The sequence below is a fragment of the Neophocaena asiaeorientalis genome, unplaced genomic scaffold, assembly GCF_003031525.2.
Source record: "Neophocaena asiaeorientalis asiaeorientalis breed wild unplaced genomic scaffold, Neophocaena_asiaeorientalis_V1.1 scaffold737, whole genome shotgun sequence".
NCBI classification, from domain to species: domain Eukaryota; kingdom Metazoa; phylum Chordata; class Mammalia; order Artiodactyla; family Phocoenidae; genus Neophocaena; species Neophocaena asiaeorientalis.
In genome coordinates, this window is record NW_020175012.1 from 118,788 (window position 1) to 140,708 (window position 21,921).

Sequence of the window (21,921 nt, forward strand, 5' to 3'; positions counted from 1 at the left end):
ATGCGCCCTCATCCCCATTTCCTACACACAAACCAGTGATAGCAACTCTCTTCCTTCCCTGAATCCGCTCCTTCTCCAGCACAGCCAATGACAAAGGCGCATCCTGTCGCCCATGTAGTTTTGCCAGTCTTTAGAACTAAATGGCCATTCATAGAGAGGTTTCTTTCCACCCCTACTTGTCATCAATGGCCAATAAAATACTCTTTAGGGCTAAAGAAAGTGCCAGGAGCCCATGGATAACCTCCCTCAGTGTGTCTGCAGTGGATTTTCTTGATGATACTTTGGTTTAGCACGCACTTCTCACATCCGACTCCAAGAGTAAAAAAGAAGTAAGTAATTAATTCCTTTTCACTTAAAACACCCAGATGGGTTTGTTGCCTAAATAACCCAGATGCTGGCATATCTATTTTCACTTTGCTGATTGGAAATCTGGCAGGAGAAGACCTAAGTTCTAAACCTGGCCCTACCTTGCCTTGCTGAGTGATTCTACGTGAGCCACTCAGCTTCTCTGGTGCTGTTTTCTTCTTCCAGAAAGTGGGACACCACAATCAACGTGAAGGGGGCGATGTGAGAACTACTAAAGTAATGTTGATAAAATCCTTGAACTTCTTGAGAGTGGAGAACTCAATAAATAACGAATATTAACATGATTATACATTCAGGGAACCATATTTCCGTTATATGGGCTATCATGTTACTTAGCTTTAAGGAACAGAACTTTATTCATTTTCTGTTTTCTTATAACAGAGTATTAAGCAGTATTAGAAATGATTCACTGGTTTACTTAGCTTTGTTCTCCATTTTCCTAGACAGTCTTTCTGAGATGAAACAGACCTTCTTGAAAAACAACTGATACATCCAGCAAAAATGCCAGGCATTCATTTAATGTTGACATTTATTTCTTGCTCACTTTTTAATCACTGTCTGCTTTGTTTTTTTCTTTTCTTTCTGTTTTTTTTCCTTTTTTTTACTTTTGTTTAGAGATAAGACTCTAGCCAAGAGTTAAGAAGAGAAAAAGAACAGAGTGTGAAACTTTCACATTTGCTATTCAAAGGTGGAGCAGGACGTTGGAGGGGAAAATAGTAAACTCACATTTTCAAGGGAGCCTTAGATGTTCTGGCTGGCTTAGGACACTATATGGGATCATAGATAGTATCTTCTGATTAGAAGGGATCTTGAAAGATCACCTAACACATGACCTTGACACAGAGAAATATACCTACTGTACCATAAAGATAGATAATTGGAAATGTATGGACTTGGAGATCGAAAACCTGGGTTCCATGCCACCCCACCATTGCACTCTTTTTCCTCTTTCCACTGCACCACTCGCCACGACTGGCCTCAGAATCCTTCTGTGCAAAATGGGAATCCTACTGCCTGCCTCGGGGGATGGCTGTACTAAACCAGAGACTATGTGAAAGTGCTTCATGAATAAAGAGGTGTTAGTCAACATACAAATATAGTGGACATACACCCAACCTCCTTGAATATATTGACACTGAATTGTTTAAACTTGATTATCCATTTGGGGGCTGTACGTGCCAATGTCAAATCCCAGGTTGGTTTCTGGCACGCTCCGATGAGGCTTTGCTTCAGTAGTCAGTGTGTGCTTGAGGCACACAAACTTACTTTAATATTAATCTGAGCAAAACAGCATTAGGGAAATTGCTGCCGCAGAAAAAAAGACAGAGAGAAAACGACATGATATACTCTAACATCAAATGGGAATGGTTTTGTTTTTCTATGATCTTTTATCTCCCATTCACAGATATTTGGGAGCTTACAGTATGCATCAATTCTATAGAACTCTGGACTGCAAAATGCATCAATTCGATAAAACCCTGAACTGCAAAATGCCCTTGGGATTACACCGCTATGCTAAATACTGAACTTCTCAATAAGAAGAAATGAGCTAATATGCCAAAAATCAAGAGAGTCTTGAACTTCAGATGTCCAGTCGTTTGACTCCTATCTTTGCAGTACCAGGGGACACCCCAGATTCTAAAGGCTGAATCCTCCATGTATGGCCTGGAAGCTCATCTGGCCCCAGCCGGGGGTTCCCATGCCTTCTCAGGTCGGTGCTATGCTGTCCGTGGTATGTGCAGGCATCAGGGAGGGAGGGAGCAATGGGTTCAGGTGGCCGCCACGACCAGGCCTGAGCACAGGATGGGTCTGAGCTGCCCCAACATCTGTCTCCCCCTACTTTTTGTTCTCAAGGCCAATAGGGTAAAGGCCAGAAAGTAAAAAGAAATCTATTTGGGTCACTCATCCTGCTGCCTGGAATACTGGGCCTCCTGGCAGAAGCCAGGCTCCTGGGGGTCAGTGCTGCTCGACCGTGAGCCACCAAGGGAAGTGGTGGTCACTGCCTGCAGAATCAGAGGTCCCTCCCTCCCTCCCCCTTCCTTTCTTCCCTCTGTACTTATCAAGTAAATATCACATGTTTAGGATGAGACATTTTCCATACCAAAAATCATATCATAAAAATTTATGGTCTAATACCATACAATACCACTTATATGTGGAATCTAAAATGTGACACAAATGGACTTATCGACAAAACAGAAACAGACTCACAGACATAGAGAACAGACTTCTGGTTGCCAAGGGGAGGGGGGGCGGGGGAGGGTTGGATCGGGAGTTTGGGATTAGCAGATGCAAACTATTATATATAGAATCGATCAACAACAAAGTCCTATTGTATAGCACAGGGAACTATATTCAGTATCCTGTAATAAACCATAATGGAAAGGAATATGAAAAAGAATATATAGGTACATATGCATAACGGAATCACTTTGCTGTATACCAGAAACTAACACAACATTGTAAATCAACTATACTTCAGTTTTAAAAAATGTATGGTCTGGCAAAAGGGTACCTTCTCCCCAGTGTATCTCCCACTAGGATCTACTTAGGGAGAGAGAGATAAACAAAGAGTAATATAACGCAGGAGGTACAGGCAGAGGGCAGCAGCTCAGAGAAAGAAGCAATCAGCTCCATCTAGGGGAGTCACATTTGACAAGCGCCATTTGAGCTGGGTATTAAAGGCTAGGGAAGACCTTGTTAGACAGTTGAGCTGGGTATTAAAGGCTAGGGAAGACCTTGTTAGACAGTTGAGGGACAGGAAGATGAGCGTGAATCCAGATGAGAAGACAGGAAGAGGCTGACATGATGGGAAAAGGAGTGAGCAGTACAGGATGAAGGTGCCTGCAGCAAAGAGATGGAAGTGGAGCAGGAGAGATCGGCTTTTATTCTCCATGCTAAGAAGGTTGGACTTTTTCTCGTAAGTGATGTGTAGCCAGTGAATGATTTTAAGTCGGAAGCTGATATGATGACATTTGTGAAAATAATATAAATAAATAAATAAAATAAAACAACTCTCAGGCTGCAGGATGGATTGAGGATAGATGGTAGTGGGGAGAAGTTCACATACATTTATGAAATGTAATAGCTGGGGGAAGGGATAAATTGGGAATTTGGGATTAATAGATACACACTACTATATAAAAAATAGATAAATAACAAGGACCTACTGTATAGCACAAGGAACTATATTCAACATGTCAACTATACTCAATTACATATATAACTGAATCACTTCGCTGTACACCTGAAACATTATAAACCGACTATACTTCAATAAAAAGTGTAATAGCTCACACTTTATTGTGCACGTCAGGCGCTCTTATAAGTGCATTACATATGTATCCTCATTAAGTGTGCATGGCAACCCATTTTTACAGATGAATAAGCTGAGACACAGGTGCCCTGCGACCAGTGAGTGTCAGATCTGGGAATAAACCAGGCAGTCTGGCTCCAGAGTCCATGATTTTCACTCTACTGCTTCCTGGTGAATGCTTACAATAACAGTGGCCCTTTGATGGGGACACAGTAATGGATAAGAAACACCTGCCCTCAAGGAGGATACAGGCCACTGGAATGGCAACAGTTGAGGTTAGAGATGAGGAGAGCCTGAACCAAGGCAGATTAAGCGGAGACAGAGAGGATATCTGAGGACTATTTAGGACGTGAGCGGACCAACTGATCATGTGAGGAAAGAGAAGCGATGGACAGCTCAGGTGGCTGGATAGAGATGGCGTTACCTGAGATGGGGCGGAGGAGGGGAGGGAGGAATATACCGAATGAAGTTCGTGTCACTGTTTTTGAGGTGCCTCTGAGATATCCAGGGGGGAATGCCTTAGTAATGTGTTTAAAATATGCTTCTGGAATTTAGGGGAGCAGTCAGGGTTAGATTTATAGATTTGGGAAAGGGTGAGATTATCTAGGCAGAGAATTGGGAGAGTGAGAATAGAAAAGGGCCACGGACATTTAAGAGGCAAACAGAGGGAGAGAGAGAGAGAGAGAGAGAGAGAGAGAGAGAGAGAGAGAGGAAGCAACAGAAATGGTGGAAGAGGCAATAATCAGAGAGGCAGGAGGAACAGCGGGAGAAAATGGTGACTTGGATGCTAGGAACAGAGAGAGTTTTAATAAGCGAGAGGGATCTACAGTAACAAATGCCAAAGCCAGGATCCTTAGCCTCTGAGTGGCAGGGAGTAGAGGTCAAAAGAGCAAAACATTTTTCTGATTTTGGTCCTGGAGATGCCTGGGCAAAAATAGACTATGCCCCAAGGTTGGGAGGAAGGGAAATATCCCATAATCAACTTGTGGTGATCCACATTCATGAAAGAACCTAGGTAATCTGAGATTGCTGGAAATTCACAAATTATTTCCGGTTATCTTCAGGCTTCAGAGACATACCTGCCACCACTTGTTATCTTGGAAGGTTTTGAAGAATTTCTAACTAGTCATTTATACTTTGTGTTAATTATTTTTACTTTTGCACACAGGTTTGATTATCACCAGACGCTCACTTTTCAGTAACAATCACTCCTGACTCAGGTGACCTCAGACATAGAGCTAAGAGATTCTAGGTCATTATAGATTATAAATGAAATTAAATGAACCATATTTTTGCTCACAGAGAACTAGCAATCAGAAAAAATTCACAAAATAATAAACACCCAGCATTCAATTTCATCGACTTAACACTATTGTATCAGAGAGAGCTTCTCTGTGTAGTTTTAGATTTTGGCGCTCATGGTGAACTCTGCCGGGCTACCCTTCGGTATTAGCTGTTCCTGCTGATGCCTCTTTTCTTTCAGATTCTGTGAAGTTCATCTCAGACTTGTTCTCATTGGATCTCCCCTGACTTAATCGATTCAGGATCGTTCTCTCCCCAGCTCACCCTTTGGTACTTTCTAAGCATTCTGCCTCATACTCAGAATGCACTCAATAAATATTTGTTGAATAAATGCATAAACTGTCAGTTCTGCTTAGTGTGAGCTGTTCACGCCAGCACCCAATTTTTACTCAGCTTGGCCCCCTGTTAGAAATCAGATCTGAGCAGCTGTGTGGTACACTAGTGTCTCAGTAAGGAGGTGGGGAGAGGGGAGGAATGCTGACCAGAGAGGGGAGCTGTGTGGGTTAGGTTCTCCAGAGAGACAGAGAGAACCAGGAGGGGGTCTGTGTGCGTGCATGCGTGTGTGTGTGTGTAAAGAGAGGTATTTCAAGGAATTGGCTCATGTGATTGTAGGAGCTGGTAGGTCCCAAATCTGTAGGGCAGGAAACTCAGACAAGATTTCTATGTGATAGTCTTGATACAGAATCCCTTTTGTTTTGGGAAACCCATTTTTGTTCTCAAGGCCTTTTAAATGATTGGATGAGGACCACCCATATTATCAAGGGTCATCTCCTTTCCTTAACATCAGCTGATTGTAGATGCTAATTGCATCTACAGAATACCCTCACAGTATCATCTAGACTAGGGGTTGACCAAACATCTGGGCATTAGAGCCTCGCTGAGCTGGCACATAAAACTTCACATCCCAGAACTAATGCAGGGGAGCTCATACAGTTATAGGTTTGCACGTGGTAGGAAACATCTGGCCAATGATCCAATTGAGATTGTCCAGAGGATCGGAGAATTGGAGTTTGGTTCTGGCCAGAGTTGATATTCAGGACAATTGTGTCCTGGGTGGTGACGGTAGCCTAGCAACAGATGTTCCCAGGCGGTGGAAACACTTGGGGTGATGCGTCTTCACCCATGTGGTTCCTCTTTGCCCATCGGGTCACGAGTGGAGCTCTAGTGCCCTTGGCCTTAATCAAGAAATCAAGGCCAGAGCCTTGTCATGTGGTCTGGCCACAGCAGAAAGGCTGTGTGTCTCCATTTCTTTTGGATCCTCTTCAAGGCTCAGTTGGGTTGGGGGTGGGGGGCACAGTGGGGCAGGCTCAAGAAACAGCACTGGCTGGAAAGCTGCCTCGGGGGTACCAATAGATGTAATGATGACAAAAACGTTGTCCCAAGAGTCAGGAGACCTGCATTCCAGGCCCAGCTCCAGAGGTGACCTTGGTCTCCTCATGTGTAAGATGGGAAATATAACATCTTCCTTCTTTCCTCAAAGAACAGCCCTGAGGACCAACTGAGAACAGGGGCACAGAGAGCCTCACTTACAAGTTATGCACAGGTCACACAAGGCAGGTGGCAGCCTGGTGTCACAGAGAGAGCACAGGCTCTCACCACACCATCCTGGGTTTGAACTCTGCTCTTACATTAAGTGGTGCATGGGCTTGGCCACGTTTTTAGAACTGATGGCCACTGTTTCCTCATTTCTAAAATAAGAACAAGTTGACTGTATTCATTCACTAGGGCTTCCATAACAAGGTACCGCCGACTGGGGGGCTTAACACAACGGAAATGTATTGTCTCACAGCTCTGGAGCCTAGAAGTTCCAAATCAAGGTGTCAAGGACCATGCTGTCTCTGAAGGCTTTACAGGAGGGTCTTCTTCGTCTTCTTCGAGCTTCTGGTGGCAGCTGGCAATCCGTGGCGTCTCTTGGCTTGTAGATGCGTCACTCCAGTCTGCCTCCAAATTCACAAGGTCTTCTCCCCTGTAGGCCTATGGCCAAATTTCCCATTTTTTATAACAACATCAGTCATTGGATTAGCCCTGCCCCATTCCAGTATGACCTCATCTTAACTTGATTCTATCTGCAAGGACGCTGTTTCCAAGTAAGGTCACATTCAAAGGGCTGGGGGGTGGTTAACGCTTCAATACAGCTTTGGAGGGGACACAATTCAATCCATAACAACAGCCCACATCACAGGGGCCTGAAGAGTATCTGGCACATAAGAGGCGCTCAGTGAATGGGAGTTATCCTCATGGAAAGGAGAGGAGGAGGGATCAAAATCCCCCTTCACTCACAAGACAGACACACCCGTCACAGCACTGACTGTGACCAAAACCTCCCATTTCTTTCTGTGTTAGCCTAGAGAGCTTGGGATTTTGAGGCTGTCTCTTCTTCCAGATGATTTGGCCTCTTTTTCCAAGTCAGGCAGGGGTCACGATGGACGCTGAGGTCCAGCCCAGAACCGGGCTCTTCGGAGCTGCCTGAGTGGGCTCTACAAGAAGACCTTCCTCCTACAGAAACGGGCCACAGCTCCTGATGCCATGGCAGCTGGCAGGCTGAGGCTGCACATACAGATAATCCCCTTTCTACAAGGCTGAGATCAGAAGCTGGAGGGTCACTTCCTCAGCAGGCATGTGAGGTGAGCTCTTGGGTCCCTCCCTGTTGGGCAGCCTTGTGGTGCCAGGTGCTGGAATACACCATGTTGGCATGACCTTGGACGCCTAAAGTGACTGGACCATTGGGGAAATCCATGTAGTAGCTGTGCACTTAGAGCCAGTTTGGATGAGGGTATACTCTGCTCCCACCAGCCAGTAACTTTGACATCACGTCCATCCTCTGGTGCCCATGGGGGAGCTTTCTCAAACTCATTTTTATACTGACTTTAGCCACCTAACCAGAGAAGTCTTTTTTTGTAAGGAATGCAGAAGAGGGGACAGGCCAGGTATAAGTGACATTATATTATCCGCTCTTTATTCCCCAGTACAGATAACCAAGAGAGGGAGTCTGCATCGCCTCACCAGATGCAATGCGCAAAGTGAACAGAGGTGGGCCTGAAAGTCGCTGAAGGCCTTGAGAAGCCCGGGGTGACTTATCTGGGCTGGGGACCCACCCCCTAGGAGGAAGCAGAGTGACTCATGGGGCCGATGACCAACACAATATGAACCAAGGGTTGAATGATTATTCTCGGCCTTCCCTATTCAGTGCGGCAGAAGCAGTTTTTACTGGAAAGCCCTCAAGTGTGACTCTTCCATTCCTCCTGTTTGCAAGTCCTTGCAGCTGATGGGGGAAAAAATAGCCCAGCACATTTGCATTTAAGTCTTGAAATCTAAATATTTCTGTGAGTCATTCATTATTATCATATAACTCAGTGTTTGCATGCAAATAACTTTAAGGCCATAAATGCTTATAAAATAAATCTCTTACCATATGAACTCGGTAAAGAATGCTAATTCCCAGAGTCATGAATGGCTTTGAGAAATCAATCACCTTCTCCCGTTCAGCAGTAATGGTGAGGCCCGCCACGGCCAGATCTGCTTTCTGAAAGGAACAGACAGAGATCATCAGAGGGGTGGCCACAGGAGATGGGGGCACAGGGACTTGTGATCAGAGGCCGTCACTAATGGGGAGATGTTTCTCTGGTCTGGCTTCTCTGCTTGGGGACTGACCCTGAGTAGCCAGAGGTCTGAACGATCACTCATGAAAAGACATGGATATTGAAGCTGTAACTCATGTTCATTCGAGGTTAGACCCCTTTAAATATATAAATTAGTATTAAAAGGGGGGATCACTACTGACTGTTCAGACAGACTCAAAATGCCCTAGGCGAGGGAGAACTGGCAGATACAACTTCTGGATACTCAATATTGAGTAGTTTTTTATTCAGCTGATTAACTTGTTGAACAACGAAACTTCACTGAGTCCCTCTGCTGTGTGCACTTTGGTGAGGGAGTTACAATGAAAGATAAAAATGATGGCCCCCTGGAAATTGGAGGCAATCTAATGCAACCCCAGGAAATAAAGGCCAAGAAATTGAGCAAGGGGCCCAACATCACAAACCTTGTCCTTGTCAGCGGTAGGACCTCACCTCAGGCTTCCCGGACCACTGGCCTTATGTTTCAGTCAAGGTTAAAATCCAGGTGCCACAGGGCTTCCCTGGTGGCGCAGTGGTTGAGGGTCCTCCTGCCGACGCAGGGGACACGGGTTCGTGCCCCGGTCCAGGAAGATCCCACATGCCGTGGAGCGGCTGGGCCCGTGAGCCGTGGCCTCTGAGCCTGTGCGTCCGGAGCCTGTGCTCCGTGACGGGAGAGGCCACAGCAGTGAGAGGCCCGCATACCGCAAAAAAAACAAAAGAACACATTGAGGTCAGGGGCTTCCCTGGTGGCGCAGTGGTTAGGAGTCCACCTGCCGATACAGGGGACACGGGTTCGTGCCCCGGTCCGGGAAGATCCCACGTGCACTGAGCGGCTGGGCCCGTGAGCCGTGGCCTCTGAGCCTGTGCGTCCGGAGCCTGTGCTCCGTGACGGGAGAGGCCACAGCAGTGAGAGGCCTGCGTACCGCAAAAAAAAAAAAAAAAATCCAGGTGCCACAGCAGAAGTCAAGGAAGGGTCTCTGGTCCCTTTCATGCAAAATCACCAGGTGTTTCCTTCTTTTCTCTTTGCCCCCACCTTGTACCTCAAGTGCCCACACCTGATGGAAGTCTGGCCTGAATTAAGGTCTCCTGGGAAAGGAGAGGCTGTCAGCTTCCTCAGTACACCTCTCTGTCCGGAAGTTCTTCCTTGTGTTTAATTTCAATCCACCCTGTTGCAAAGCAAGCTTACTACCTATTGGCATGCTCCCCTATACATGGAGCGGCGGGAAAGGCCCAGAGCTGGCGTTCAGTTCTGGCCATACTCTGCCCTAACTAGCTAACTCGCGTAGGCTAGTCATTTCACGTCTCTTGGCTTCCTTAATCTCATCTGTAAACCAAGGATGTGGGGTTGAGACAGTGCCAGAATCCTTCCCAGCAATTCTCTGCAAGTGATTCTCAGAATGTGGTCTAGGACCACCAGCATCAGAATCACCTTATTCTTATTAAAGAATAAGAATATTAAAGAATAAAGGGCTTATTAAAATGTGAATTCCTGAGTCTCATCCCAGACCCCCTGGATCAGACTCTGGTCGTGGGGCCTGGGAATCTGCATTTGTGACCAGTTGCCCAGATGATTCTGACTTATACTGATATTTAAGAACGATGTTTTATAACCTAGGCGTGTATCTCAGACTGGTCTCCACTGAGGTTTACATTTCAGCTTCCTTAACTCCTAATTCTGGTGGATCAGTTGATATAAAAGATGGAGAAAGAAATGAGGGAAAGTGAGGTATCCAACAACCTACAAACAGGCCAATCAGTTCCGAATAAGTACACACACACACACACACACAGGCACACACACAGGCACACAGGCACATACACACGCGTGCACGATTCTTCCTAAATCATTGCAAAGGAAGTAAGGAGAGAGACATGCCACCCTCATTTTTACGCACAGGGGATTTATAAGCTGTGAACAAGAAGAGTACATCCATTGGCAAAGATCAGTTTCTTCTCATCTCAGCCCCAATCCTCCGCCCCAATTCATGCTAAAACAGTCACACGATCCGGCATCGGTTAACAACTTAGGGCCTTACAAAGTGAGGCCAGGCTTCAAAGAGACTAGAGCGCAGATGTAAGAGATTTTTAATAAAAAATGAAAAATGTGAATGACTCATTGGGTTCATTCTGTATTTCTCTGAGAGAGTGTTGATGACTGCTATCAAGTGAATCAACCCTGGAGGAGAGAGTGAAGTTTGATTAGAAGATTGTTAGTGCCTTCATTTGGGGGACCCTTCAGAGAGTTGTTTGGGCCTTTCAGAACCTCAGCCCCTCCCTCAACGATGGTGGCCCCAACCTGAGGTCCTCTCGCGAGCACACGTGTAAAGCAACGGAAATCAACCACAAAGGCGCAGCAGGTGCAGCGCTGGTCCCCTGTGTGCAGCCAAGCCCCGCAAGGACCTTGGGAGGAGGAGACAAGAGTTAAATGGGCTGGAGTGAATGAACTGAAGAAAAGGGTAGAAAAATGCAAACTGATAAGATGGTCAAGAGGTAACCACAGCACCCCGTCCTTTCTCTGGTTATTAAAAAAAAAATAGATCTATCCAAACCAAGTAACCAAAATCAACAACTCTATCCTCAAATTTCTTCCCCCGAAACCCCCCACCACAGCCTTCTTCCCAAAAGGGCAAACTTTGGATTGCAATTTGGAAATCATTTCACAAGTTTATAAAAGTTGGCCAGCGATGACATTATGGTGAAACAATTCCATATGGAGAGAAAGATGGAAATGGACAGCGTCCCGGGAGGGCGCTTTCCTGGATAGGAGCAGGACCACACACCCCGGGAGAGAGTCTGCCCCAGGCTCGGACAGGGCGCTTCTGTCGATTCACAAACGGACAGCTCCCCAAACTGGGCCAAACAGGAAAACTGTCTCCTGTGGAAACTGCTGCCTCCTTGCCCCGCAGCCCATCTCTCTCTCCTTTGTCCCCCGCTCAAGAGTAAGCTGGGGGCAGGGGAGGCAGGGAAGGAGGGATGAGAAGCTAGGAGAAACCGCAGAGGTTATGTACTGGTTGTTTTTTATTTTTCATCGACTCAGTATAGAACAGTAATCAGGTACCTTGGCTTCAACGCACCCTGGGGTACCAGCAACAACCTGGTGGGAGCAGGTTATTCCAAAAGGCGTGCATGCCTTTTCTTTCACCTTAGTTAAAAAGACATTGTGCTATAAAGCAGACTTAGATGCGGAGATCATGTGCCACAAAATCAAACTAATGATCAAAGCGGCGTGGCTGCAAAAAATGCTAGCAATTGTGGGCGTGACAGGCCAAGGGAAGAGCGGGCACCATGACAGTTCACCCCAGCCCTTCTGCATCTCTGGTCACTCGTTGGGGAGGGCTGCGCTCTCCCGTTGAAAGAGCCACAGACAGGGCGTCAGAAGACCTGGCTCTCATCACAGCTGGGCCACAAACTCACCGTGACCTTGGGCAAGTTATTCCGCTCTCCAGGCCTTAGTTTCCTCCACTCTGAAATGAGAGTTCAGTCAGATGCTCTCCAAGCTCTTTTCCAGCCCTAAAATCCCAGGCTTTCATTTTGCAGGGCTCGGAGGGAAGGAGCTTGGTTTAACTGGCCCCTATTTGCTCTAGAAGATGATAGCGGTCTCCAGAATTGAATGCCTCAGACAGGTGGAGGAGGAAACTGTTTATCAGACTAGTCAGCAAAGAGTAGCACCCAAGGCAGGGAAGGCCAGAGAGGTCCGGAAGATACAACACCATCTGGAGAGAGCAGATCCGGAAGTGTAACCCCGGGGGCTGGGAATGCAGAAGAGGGTAGGACACCTGGAGCCAGAGAAGGAAGACTGGGGAAAGGGAGCATGCAAAGAGTTCTATCAGCATCACGATGCTCCTGCGTGTGCGTGTGCGTGCGCGTGTGCGTGCGTGTGCGTGTGCGTGCGTGTGCGTGCGCGCGCACACACACAGGTTTATAAATACATTCTCTCTGAGAGAAAGACCTCTCTCCTCTTCCCATTTTTGATCGAAAGTGTTCTTTGAAGAGCTTTGTGTTCTGCCTCTGAGAGATCCCCTCTTTTATCTCCTGGATGTTAGTGGCATTTCCCAGGGGAGGGCAGGCTGCAGGCAGCCTGGAGGTGACTTCCAAAACATACTACTCTTCGCCTCCTGGGTTTAAATAGGGGTCATGCGACTGCTACCCTCGCCATCAGAACCTGAAGGCTTGGGGTGGCCGCTGCTCTTCTCCTGGACGTGGGGCCTGGCTGGGAGGAAGACAGTGAATTCACAGCAGGGCTCAGGTCTGCTGCGCCTGTCTCAGCCTGCTGCTCCCACCCTGTGCTTCCCCGAGATGCCACCAGGGAGGCCTCTGCCCGCAGTGCCAGATCCTGAAAGACCTGAAGGAACAAAGCTTTCCTCTGTCCCCCCTTCCTCCTCTTTTAGACACCTGCTGCCCCCTGTTGGGCCCAATTCTCTCCCTTCCCCTCAGCAGTGCTCCAGCACCCTGGGCAGACTTCCATAGCTTCAGCCCTGCCCCATCCTCCCAGAGCCCCTCCCTTACATGGGGCCCAGTTAATGAGAGGATGGGGCGGGTCAGAAGACCTGGCTGTGCCTTTTGCTGACCAAATGCCCATAGCAACTCACTTACCCTCTCTGGGACTCAGTTTACCAGGCTATACAGTGGGGCAATGCCTGCCTATCAGTATTATGTGAGAGTCAGGAAGAGATGATGGGTATGGAAGAGCCCTATAAACTCTGCACACTGTAGAGTCCGGCCACACCTATCTGGGACCATGAAGGCAGTAGAGAGGGTGGCTGAGACCTAGACTCCAGCATGGGACAGACCTGTCTGGACTCTGTTACCTACTTACTTGTTGTGTGACCTTGGGAAAAAGTCATGTAACCTCTCTGAGCCTCAGTTTGCTCATCTGTAAAGTGGGGATAATAACAGTACCCATTTCCCAGAATGACTAAGAAAGTGAATGAGATGATGCTTGTAAATGCTGCGCATGGAGCCTGGTTCAACGTAAGTACCTGATAAATGTCTGCTGTTAAGACGATAATGATAGCGATGATGATGATGAACTTGATGACGCTGAGAATCTCAACAGGGACCTCTGGAGACGATATCTTTTTTAAAAAAATATTTATTTGGCTGCGCTGGGTCTGAGTTGCGGCATGCGTACAGGACCTAGTTCCCCAACCAGGGCTCGATCCCGGTCCCCCCGCACCGGGAGCACAGAGTCTTACCCACTGGACCACCAGGGAAGTCCCTGGAGACAATATTTTAACGCATGATGAGTTGTAGGCATGGCTGGGGAGCAGTCAGGCCTGTTCTAGCTCCATGTAGGCAGAGGCCTCTGGACATTTGGCCCCTGGTAGCCTTTCCTAGGTGACCCGAGACATCCACACAGCTGTACTGACACACTGTGTTTCCCTGGTGACTGCCCATCACTGAAGATCCACGTAAGGACCCTTTTAGGCCTGGTACTGTCCCATCACTTAGAAAACTCAAGGAAAAACTGCCATACAGCTTGGAAACCAAATCGGGTCATTCTCCACAGCCTCTTCCTCGTTATATGATTCTCCTCTGGGGATGGCAGATTAAATGACGTCCCCAGCTCCCTTTGAATTCTTGGATCCACCATGCTATCTCTGATCAGCTTCCAGATATTTTTTCTCTGGCTTTTTTACACGGCCCTCCTGCCTCCCAGTCGCCCAGGGTCCTGCCCCCTGGGGAGGCAGCCGTCCTCTACACCAACAGCTTTCTACTCTTTTGCCGGTCACATCTGCACAGATCTTGTTTCACCTGCTGCTCAGGCCCCATAGTGCCTCACATTCTTTGCTGGTATTTATTTAACTCTGTAATTGTGTTACTTAATGCTGGAAAGCTTTGGGAGGCTACAGTTTGAATGAGAAAACACTACACAGCATAAGGCTGTACTGAGCATTGCTGGAAGCCTTCATTCCAAGGTAATTGTCTCTGGAGATCCCCTGTACATTGAAAAGGCTTACAGAATTCCAAGCAAGGCCAGGCCTGAGGCAGTGAGAGCGGCGAGGACATTATCCATAAATACCCAGAAAGGAAAGACCCCCAAGTCCACCAAACCTGGCTTCCCAGGGAGGGACAACTCACATTAGACTCTGGTGGAGGATCTGCGGGCTGAGGGTGACATGGGGCCACGGAGCTCATCCGGCCCACAGTAAACGCTGTGTCCTGGGCTCTGCCCTTGAGTGTGGAGTCTCAGGGCAGGCAGAAGCCACTGCCCCCTCCCCAGCAATCCCTTCCTCTTTAACACTCAGCATCCCCTCAACACTCTTTATTGACCGCCTGCCCTGCTCCCGGCAGTGTGCAAGGTTCTGGGATACACGGGGTGGGCAAACACAGGCATGGCCCCTGATGGCCAAGAGCTTGCAGCCCGGTGCGAGAGGCAGTTGTCAGATTGTTGAAGAAAAGATCTGTAAAACTACAGCTGTAATAAATGTTATAAAGGAGTCATTTGTGGCCCCATGAGCAGGTAGAACAGGGGTTGGCAGAGTCTTCATGGGAGCTTTCTCAAGATGAGACTCAGTTACCTGAACAGGAATTACCAGTGAGAAGGCCTGGGGTGAGCACTCCCAGTGGGAGGGTCAGCACGTGCAAAGGCCCTGAGGCAGGAGGGAGCTTGGTGCATTCCAGGGGCTAGAAGAAGGCCAGAGTGTCTGGAGTACAGAGGGCTGGGGAGTGTACTGTAAGATGAGGCTGGAGAGGCAGGCAGAAGATGCAATGCCTTGAAGAGCAACTGAAAGGCCCTGAAGTATTTTAAGCAGGATGAGACTTGTAATCTTAACACGTCTAACGCCTATAGCCCTTCCTGTGTGTGAATTTACGAACTAAGCAATTTACATGTGTTACTTCATTCAGTGCTCACAATACCCTTATGAGGTAGGTTACTATTATTACCCTCATTTTACAGATCAGAAAACAGGCACAGAGAGGTTAAGGAACTTGCCCAAGCTTGCACAGCAAGTAAGTGGCAGAGCCAGGATTCAAACCTGGGTCATTTGGCTTCAGAAGCTGCATCCTGAACCTGCAACAGATACAATTGGCTCTAGTGAATTCAAAAGATGGAAGAGAGACAAGAAAGTACCATCCTCCATTTTATCCTCACTTCCTTGCCATTTATACCACTACACTAAGGGCAATCTGGTGTCTATGGCATTACTTCACCAATGTCACTCCAGCCGGTCAGCAGTGACCTCCATGCTACAATGCCTACGGGGTGCTATCCAGCTCTTATCTTGCTGAATCTCCTAGGTGGTCACTCTCTCCAGCCCCTGCCTGACCCTCCTGAATGAGCCCAACATCAAGGACATAGCTCTCCCTCCCTCCACCTGCTCTGTCTTGTGACTACATTGTCCTGCTTCTCTGCCACCAGACCAAACTGGGCTCAAATCCCAGCCCTCCAGGTACTGTGTGACCATGAGTAGGTTTCACATCCTCTCCAAGCTCACTTTTCTCATCTGTAAAATGGGGATTATAATTACCAGCTGAGGGTTGTTATGAGGATAAATGAGATAATACATATAATGCACAAAGCACAGTGCCTGGCATATTGCAGGTGCACAGTAAGTGGTGATTATTAATATTCTTTTTCTAACAAAATTCACTTTTATGCCATGACAGCTATACCTGTCCTCCCTCTTGATGTGTCTGTGGGAGGAGGTGAGCCCCACATCCATCATCTTGATCTCCACCCCTACCTGTCCTCCCTCTTAAACAAGTATCTATGATCCACACTCCTTTAAAGCCCAGCCTGGGAGTCAGGTCCTCATGGCCCGCCCATCCCTCTGAGTTCAGTCTCATTTTCCGGCACTCCTCCGGAAGCCCCCCAACCCTGGGAGTCTGGTTCAGCCAACTTTCAAACACACCTTGTACTTTCTTACAGGCGGAACTCAAATGATGCCACTCCTTCTACCTGGAATGTCCAACAGTAACTCTACTCTTCAAGGTCCATTCAAAGTTTACCTCCTCTGTAAAACCTTCTCTATCATCTTCCCAGGAATAAGCCTTCCCTCCTCACAATCAATAAAGGAGCTAAGACACGGCTTATACCATTCAGGTGGCATTTGCCATAAATTGCCTTGTATTAGAACAGGGGGCCTGGGCTCATACTCCAACTCTGCACTTATTAGCTGTGTGACGTTGGGAAAGGACTTACCTTCTCTGTGTCTCAGTTTCTTCATCCATAAAGTGGGTACAACAACAGTTCCCACCCTCATGCAGCCTCTATAGGAATTAAATGAGCAACCATGCAAGGTCTCTGCCTGTTGCAGAAAAATTCTCAATAAACGTTAGCTCTTACTATCATTATTATCGTCACTGTGGACATTCATGCACATAACTTAGCTCCCCATTAGATTATAAGAAGCAGGGACCATGTCTTCAAAAAACTTAACTTATATAGTATTTCAAAGTTGCCATTTAGCTCCATTTTACAGACGAAGAAACTGAGGCCCAGAGAGGTTATTAATTTGCTCAAGTACACACAGCTAGGATACGGAGACAGCTATCTTCAGACGTACAGATTCTCAGGTCTGCTTTCTTGTGACTGCACTGTTCACAGTGACGTTCCCAAAGTGGACACACAGTAAATCTCTAATTAACAACCAGTGCAGCTAACAGTACAGGGTACAGGGGGACAACACCCCGAACATGGCCTGTCCTCCAGCCCCTCCTTGCTGACAGCAGAATCAGGCTGATTTCGGACATGTGCCTGTATGTAGGAGGGATTTTGTCAGGAAGCTGGGTCATTATAACCGGACTGAAGTCATGGTCTGGACACTGTGAGATACAATTCCTTATCCTCCAGCCTAAGGAAGACTTGAAGCCCTAAGTCCCCACTAGAGGGCTCCCTTCTCCCCTTGCCCCCTCCCCAGGCTCAGTTCCCTGCAACTCCTCGGGCTACACAGGGAGCCCAAGCAGAAGGGGAAGGGCCTCACACCCCGCCATTAAGGCAGCAGTCAGCGGTGGTGGAGATGGGGGCTGGTTAATTACCCGCCGGAAAGAACGGGGACGCTGAGGACAGGCCCTGGCTTTCGTGCTGCTCAGTGGAGCAGATTAACATCTGCAGTTCAGCCCATTTCAAATTAGATTATCTGCTCACTTCCTGTCTTTGATCCATTCACCTGCTGGGCGCCTTCCTCCCGTCCTCCCCTGCCCTCACCTCGTGAGATGCCCAGGGAACCTGCCGTGATTCACCGGGGTCTCCATGTTGAGCCGCAAAGGGATCTGAAGGCGCCGGGGAGCTCGCTCTCACTCCTGGCTCCCCTGGCACTGGCAGGAACCCTCAGACTCCCTAATAACAGGCCTCAGCAACGTGCACAGCTGCTCTCCTGACGCAAGAGGAAGGCGGCCTTCCCACTCCACCTGCCGTGTGCTGGGGGGCCGAGGAGAAACTTGTAGGGTCCCATGGCACCTGCAAAATGTCTGGTGCCCTGTTCACTGGGGAGGCTGGGGGTCAACCCCACCCTTCCTCCCTTCTTTCAGGCCAGGATATGGGAACAAGGAGTAGGACCAGTTAGTCACCTGTCACACACACACACACACACACACACACACACACAATCAAACCAGCCTGCTTGCTATTCAGAGGGAGGCCTTGATCAGAGCCTTTTCAGATCCATCTGAGCCCAAGTCTGTGGGATTTACTCGTGTTCCCTGGACTCAGCCTACAGTGCTCGGAGTCAGGCCCAGAGGGGCATCAACATTCCTGGGGAAGCAGCAAAATCATTTGCAGGCCCAAGGGCTCCCCAGTGCTACTACTCGAGCTGACAGCATACTCTCAGGGCTGGATGAATTTCTTTAGAGTTAAATTAAATTCCCCATGAAATATTTAGTTAGTTCAGCTCAGGGCTGCGTAATTGGCCTATGTGGGCAGATTTGAGGAAAGAACCAGGCTTGAGGGAAGAAGGGTTGGCAATTCATTCACGGGTGAAGTTGCGCAGCACAGGGGTCCAAGCTGGGTCAGGAGGCCAACTAGATATTGCTGACCTTTGACCTCTTATCACATGCTCCCATCTCTGGCCATAGACCCTCTCGCCCTTCGGGGTCAGAGAGATGTATGTCTGAATCCCAGCTCTGCAATTCTCAGCTGAGCAAATTACCTGAAATCTGGGCTTCGGTTTCCTTACCTCTAAAATGGGCAAAAGCAGGCCTATTTCTCGTGATTGTTCTGAGGATTAAATCCGGTAACCTGTGTAGATGGAGCTCAGGGGTAGTCCCGCCCCTTACAATCCCCTCTTCCAACTGTAGCCAGTGGGGTGTTTGAAAGCTAAAGCAGATCATGCCATTCTCTGTATTGCCTTTTTACTCTTTTTTATGCCATGGACCCCGTTAGCGGTCTGGTGAGGTCTGTTAACCCCTTCTTTAAAAATATTTTAGGGCTTCCCTGGTGGCGCAGTGGTTGAGAGTCCTCCTGCTGATGCAGGGGACGCGGGTTCGTGCCCCGGTCCGGGAAGATCCCACATGCCGTGGAGCGGCTGGGCCCGTGAGCCATGGCCACTGAGCCTGCGCGTCCGGAGCCTGTGCTCTGCAGCGAGCGGGGCCGCAACAGTGAGAAGCCCGCGTACCACAAAAAAATAAAATAAAAAATAAAAATGTTTATTATATTTGCTGTATCAGGTGACTGTATTACACAATACAGAATTACATAATTGTGATACACTGACCACGAGAGCCAGAGGTAGCTCTCATAGCAACATTCGAATGGTACCTTTGGCAACAAAGTCACAGGTATGGCTAATACCACTATGATTTGTTGCCCGCATTTGTAATCGAAGGAAATTTTACATTTCAGTTTGAATTTAGAAAAAACATAGATGTAAAATTTTCCCTTCTAAGCTTATGGTCTCTCTTGATGCTCTCCTCAGACGCTTGGGTGTGTGTGGGCCCCAGGAAAGGAACCCAGAGAGACCCCCCCAGTTTACTGACTGTGATTCCTTACTACAGCCCACCAGGCATTGTGTGATAGGGCCGCGCCCTGCTTCTCAAATATGACCAGTTCATTTGCGCCTTGGAATCCTGGCATTTACTCTTTCCTCTCCCTGCTCCACTCTGCCCTGGCCTTGGCGAGGCTGGCTTCTGCACACTCTGTTTGGATCTCAGAGTGGCCTTCCCAGAGTGTCCATCCAAAGACACCCTCTCCCTGACACTCTCTGTGTAATTTCCTGGGTTTCTTCCTTCACAGCAATAATCACAATCAAAAATTTTCTTGTTCATTTATTCATCTACTTGTTTATTATCTTTAAAGCAAGTTCCAGGAGGCAGGAACCTGTTGTTTGCTGGGTCCACATGTGTCTCCAGAGCCTGGAACAGTGCCTGGCACGTGATAAGCACCAAACATTTGGTAAAGGAAGGCACAACCAAATGAATGAATAGATGAATCAAAGCAAGTAGGAGCTCAGTTCATGTTATTTTCTCACCTTGAGTCTTGACTCATTGTGTCATAATGTCTTGGCTAAGAGCGCCCATGCTATGGCCTCCCTTGCCACTCACCAGCCACGTAATCTTAGGCAAGTGACCTACCCTTTCTGTACCTCAGTTTCCTCATCTGGCGAATGGGACTGTAATAATACATACCTCATAGGTGTGTTGTGAAGACTAAACGAATAAATATATGAAAAGCACTTAGATCAGTGCCCGGAACAGAAAATGTTACAGAAGTGTAAGCTATTATTTTTTGCTGCAAGTTAAAGGATCAACTTCAATGTTATTTAAAACAGTAATTGTTTCAAAAAATCAATGCAGGTTTTGAAGAGAGAACAAAGAAATCCCATGATTGGAAAAGCAATATATACGATAGATGTTACACTGTGTTTAAGTAGTTGGGACGTGAAAAAGAAATAGCACTGAGAGGTTGGGTCTAGGCAGCTTCCACGGATGCAGTGATGCCCAGGGAAGCTTGAACTCTGCTTCCTCGCCTGGCAGCACCATTACCATCCCCGTCATCATCCCCCTGATTTTCTGAAGGTAGACCACTGATTTACACATCAAAGAAAATGATAGAATCCTGTCTAATTTTTCAGGAGGATATGCTCATTCCTAATCCAAATGCTCCTTATTTCCCAATCAAACTCATAAAACCTCCAGCCCACATGAAACTGTGGCCATCAGTAGGCCCTGTGATAAGAGGCAGGGGATTTCCACTGACGAGTTCACACACTTCTGCCAGTTTCCCACCCCGCTGGCTGCCAGAAAAGCTGATTAATAATGGTCTGGGACACAGCGTGAGGCCCTGACATTGAGCAAGGCTAACTGGCCCACACGGGGATCAAACCTGCAGCCCTGACCTTTCAGATAGAGAGCCTGCCTGCACTGACCAAGCCAGTTCTACACCTACTAGGGGCCTCTGGTTTTCAGGCCTGTGCGTGTAAAGCAAACTCAAGGAGGCTCGGACAGCGGTGTCGGCTGCTGCAGCAATCTGACAGCAGCTCTAGCTCACAGGGCTTTCTTTTATTTCCCTTCCCACTTGTCAGCCCTGTATCTATGAATGGCGTGATTCACAGGCCTGTTATTAGGACTGGTTTTTGTTTTTTGGTTTTTTTTTTTGTGGTATGTGGGCCTCTCACTGTTGTGGCCTCTCCCGTTGCAGAGCACAGGCCCCGGACGCGCAGGCTCAGCGGCCATGGCTCACGGGCCCAGCCGCTCTGCGGCATGTGGGATCTTCCCGGACCGGGACGTGAACCCGCGTCCCCTGCATCGGCAGGCGGACTCTCAACCACTGTGCCACCAGGGAAGCCCCCAGGACTGTTTTTGTTGGGTGAGATAAAGTACCACCAGTAGCTGAGAGCTCTGTTGACGGCCACAGAGAACTTACGGAGGCCTCCTCTTCACCCCCTCTCTACTCCAAGCCAATGAGCCTCCTCCACTGGTTCCCCCACCCCTTACTGTCCTGCTACACAGAAGGGAGGCCTGAGCTCGGCCTCAGGCTGGCCCCTGAGGTGCGCCAGGGTGCCAGGAAGGGTGAGCAAAGATCTTTTTCTCATTTCTTATCAGCATATGCACAAGCCAAAACCATTGCCAAGGGCAGAGGGCATTTTCTCAGGGATCCCTGCAGTTTTTCCGAAGAGGACAGCTAGAGATGCTGTCATAAACCTCTGGCCACTCCTCCTAGGTGATGAAGTGTGTCTGGTCTACTTCAAAGAGGTGCTGACAGGGCTCAGGTGTCCACCCATAATAACATCCCCAAAGTTCTTTTCCACAGACTGCATTTGAGCCCCATGGCGATCTCAAGGCCAGCAGTAGCCAATTGAGAGACAGGAGAATAAGACTCAGCAAACATGGCGTTCGGTTTGGGACGATAGTTACCTTTCGGGAGGAAGGAGGGTTTAGAGT

At 48.1% G+C, this 21,921-nt stretch overlaps 1 protein-coding gene across 1 annotated transcript in view; it reads right to left on the bottom strand.

Annotated features, from left to right (window-relative positions):
* The window catches only part of GRIK4 (glutamate ionotropic receptor kainate type subunit 4), a 304,530-nt gene that overhangs the window by 35,514 nt on the left and 247,095 nt on the right, over positions 1-21,921 (bottom strand). The window contains exon 12 of the mRNA XM_024761910.1: positions 8,394-8,507. Coding sequence (XP_024617678.1) covers positions 8,394-8,507 — 114 coding nt within the window. The remainder of the gene's footprint in view (positions 1-8,393; positions 8,508-21,921) is intronic.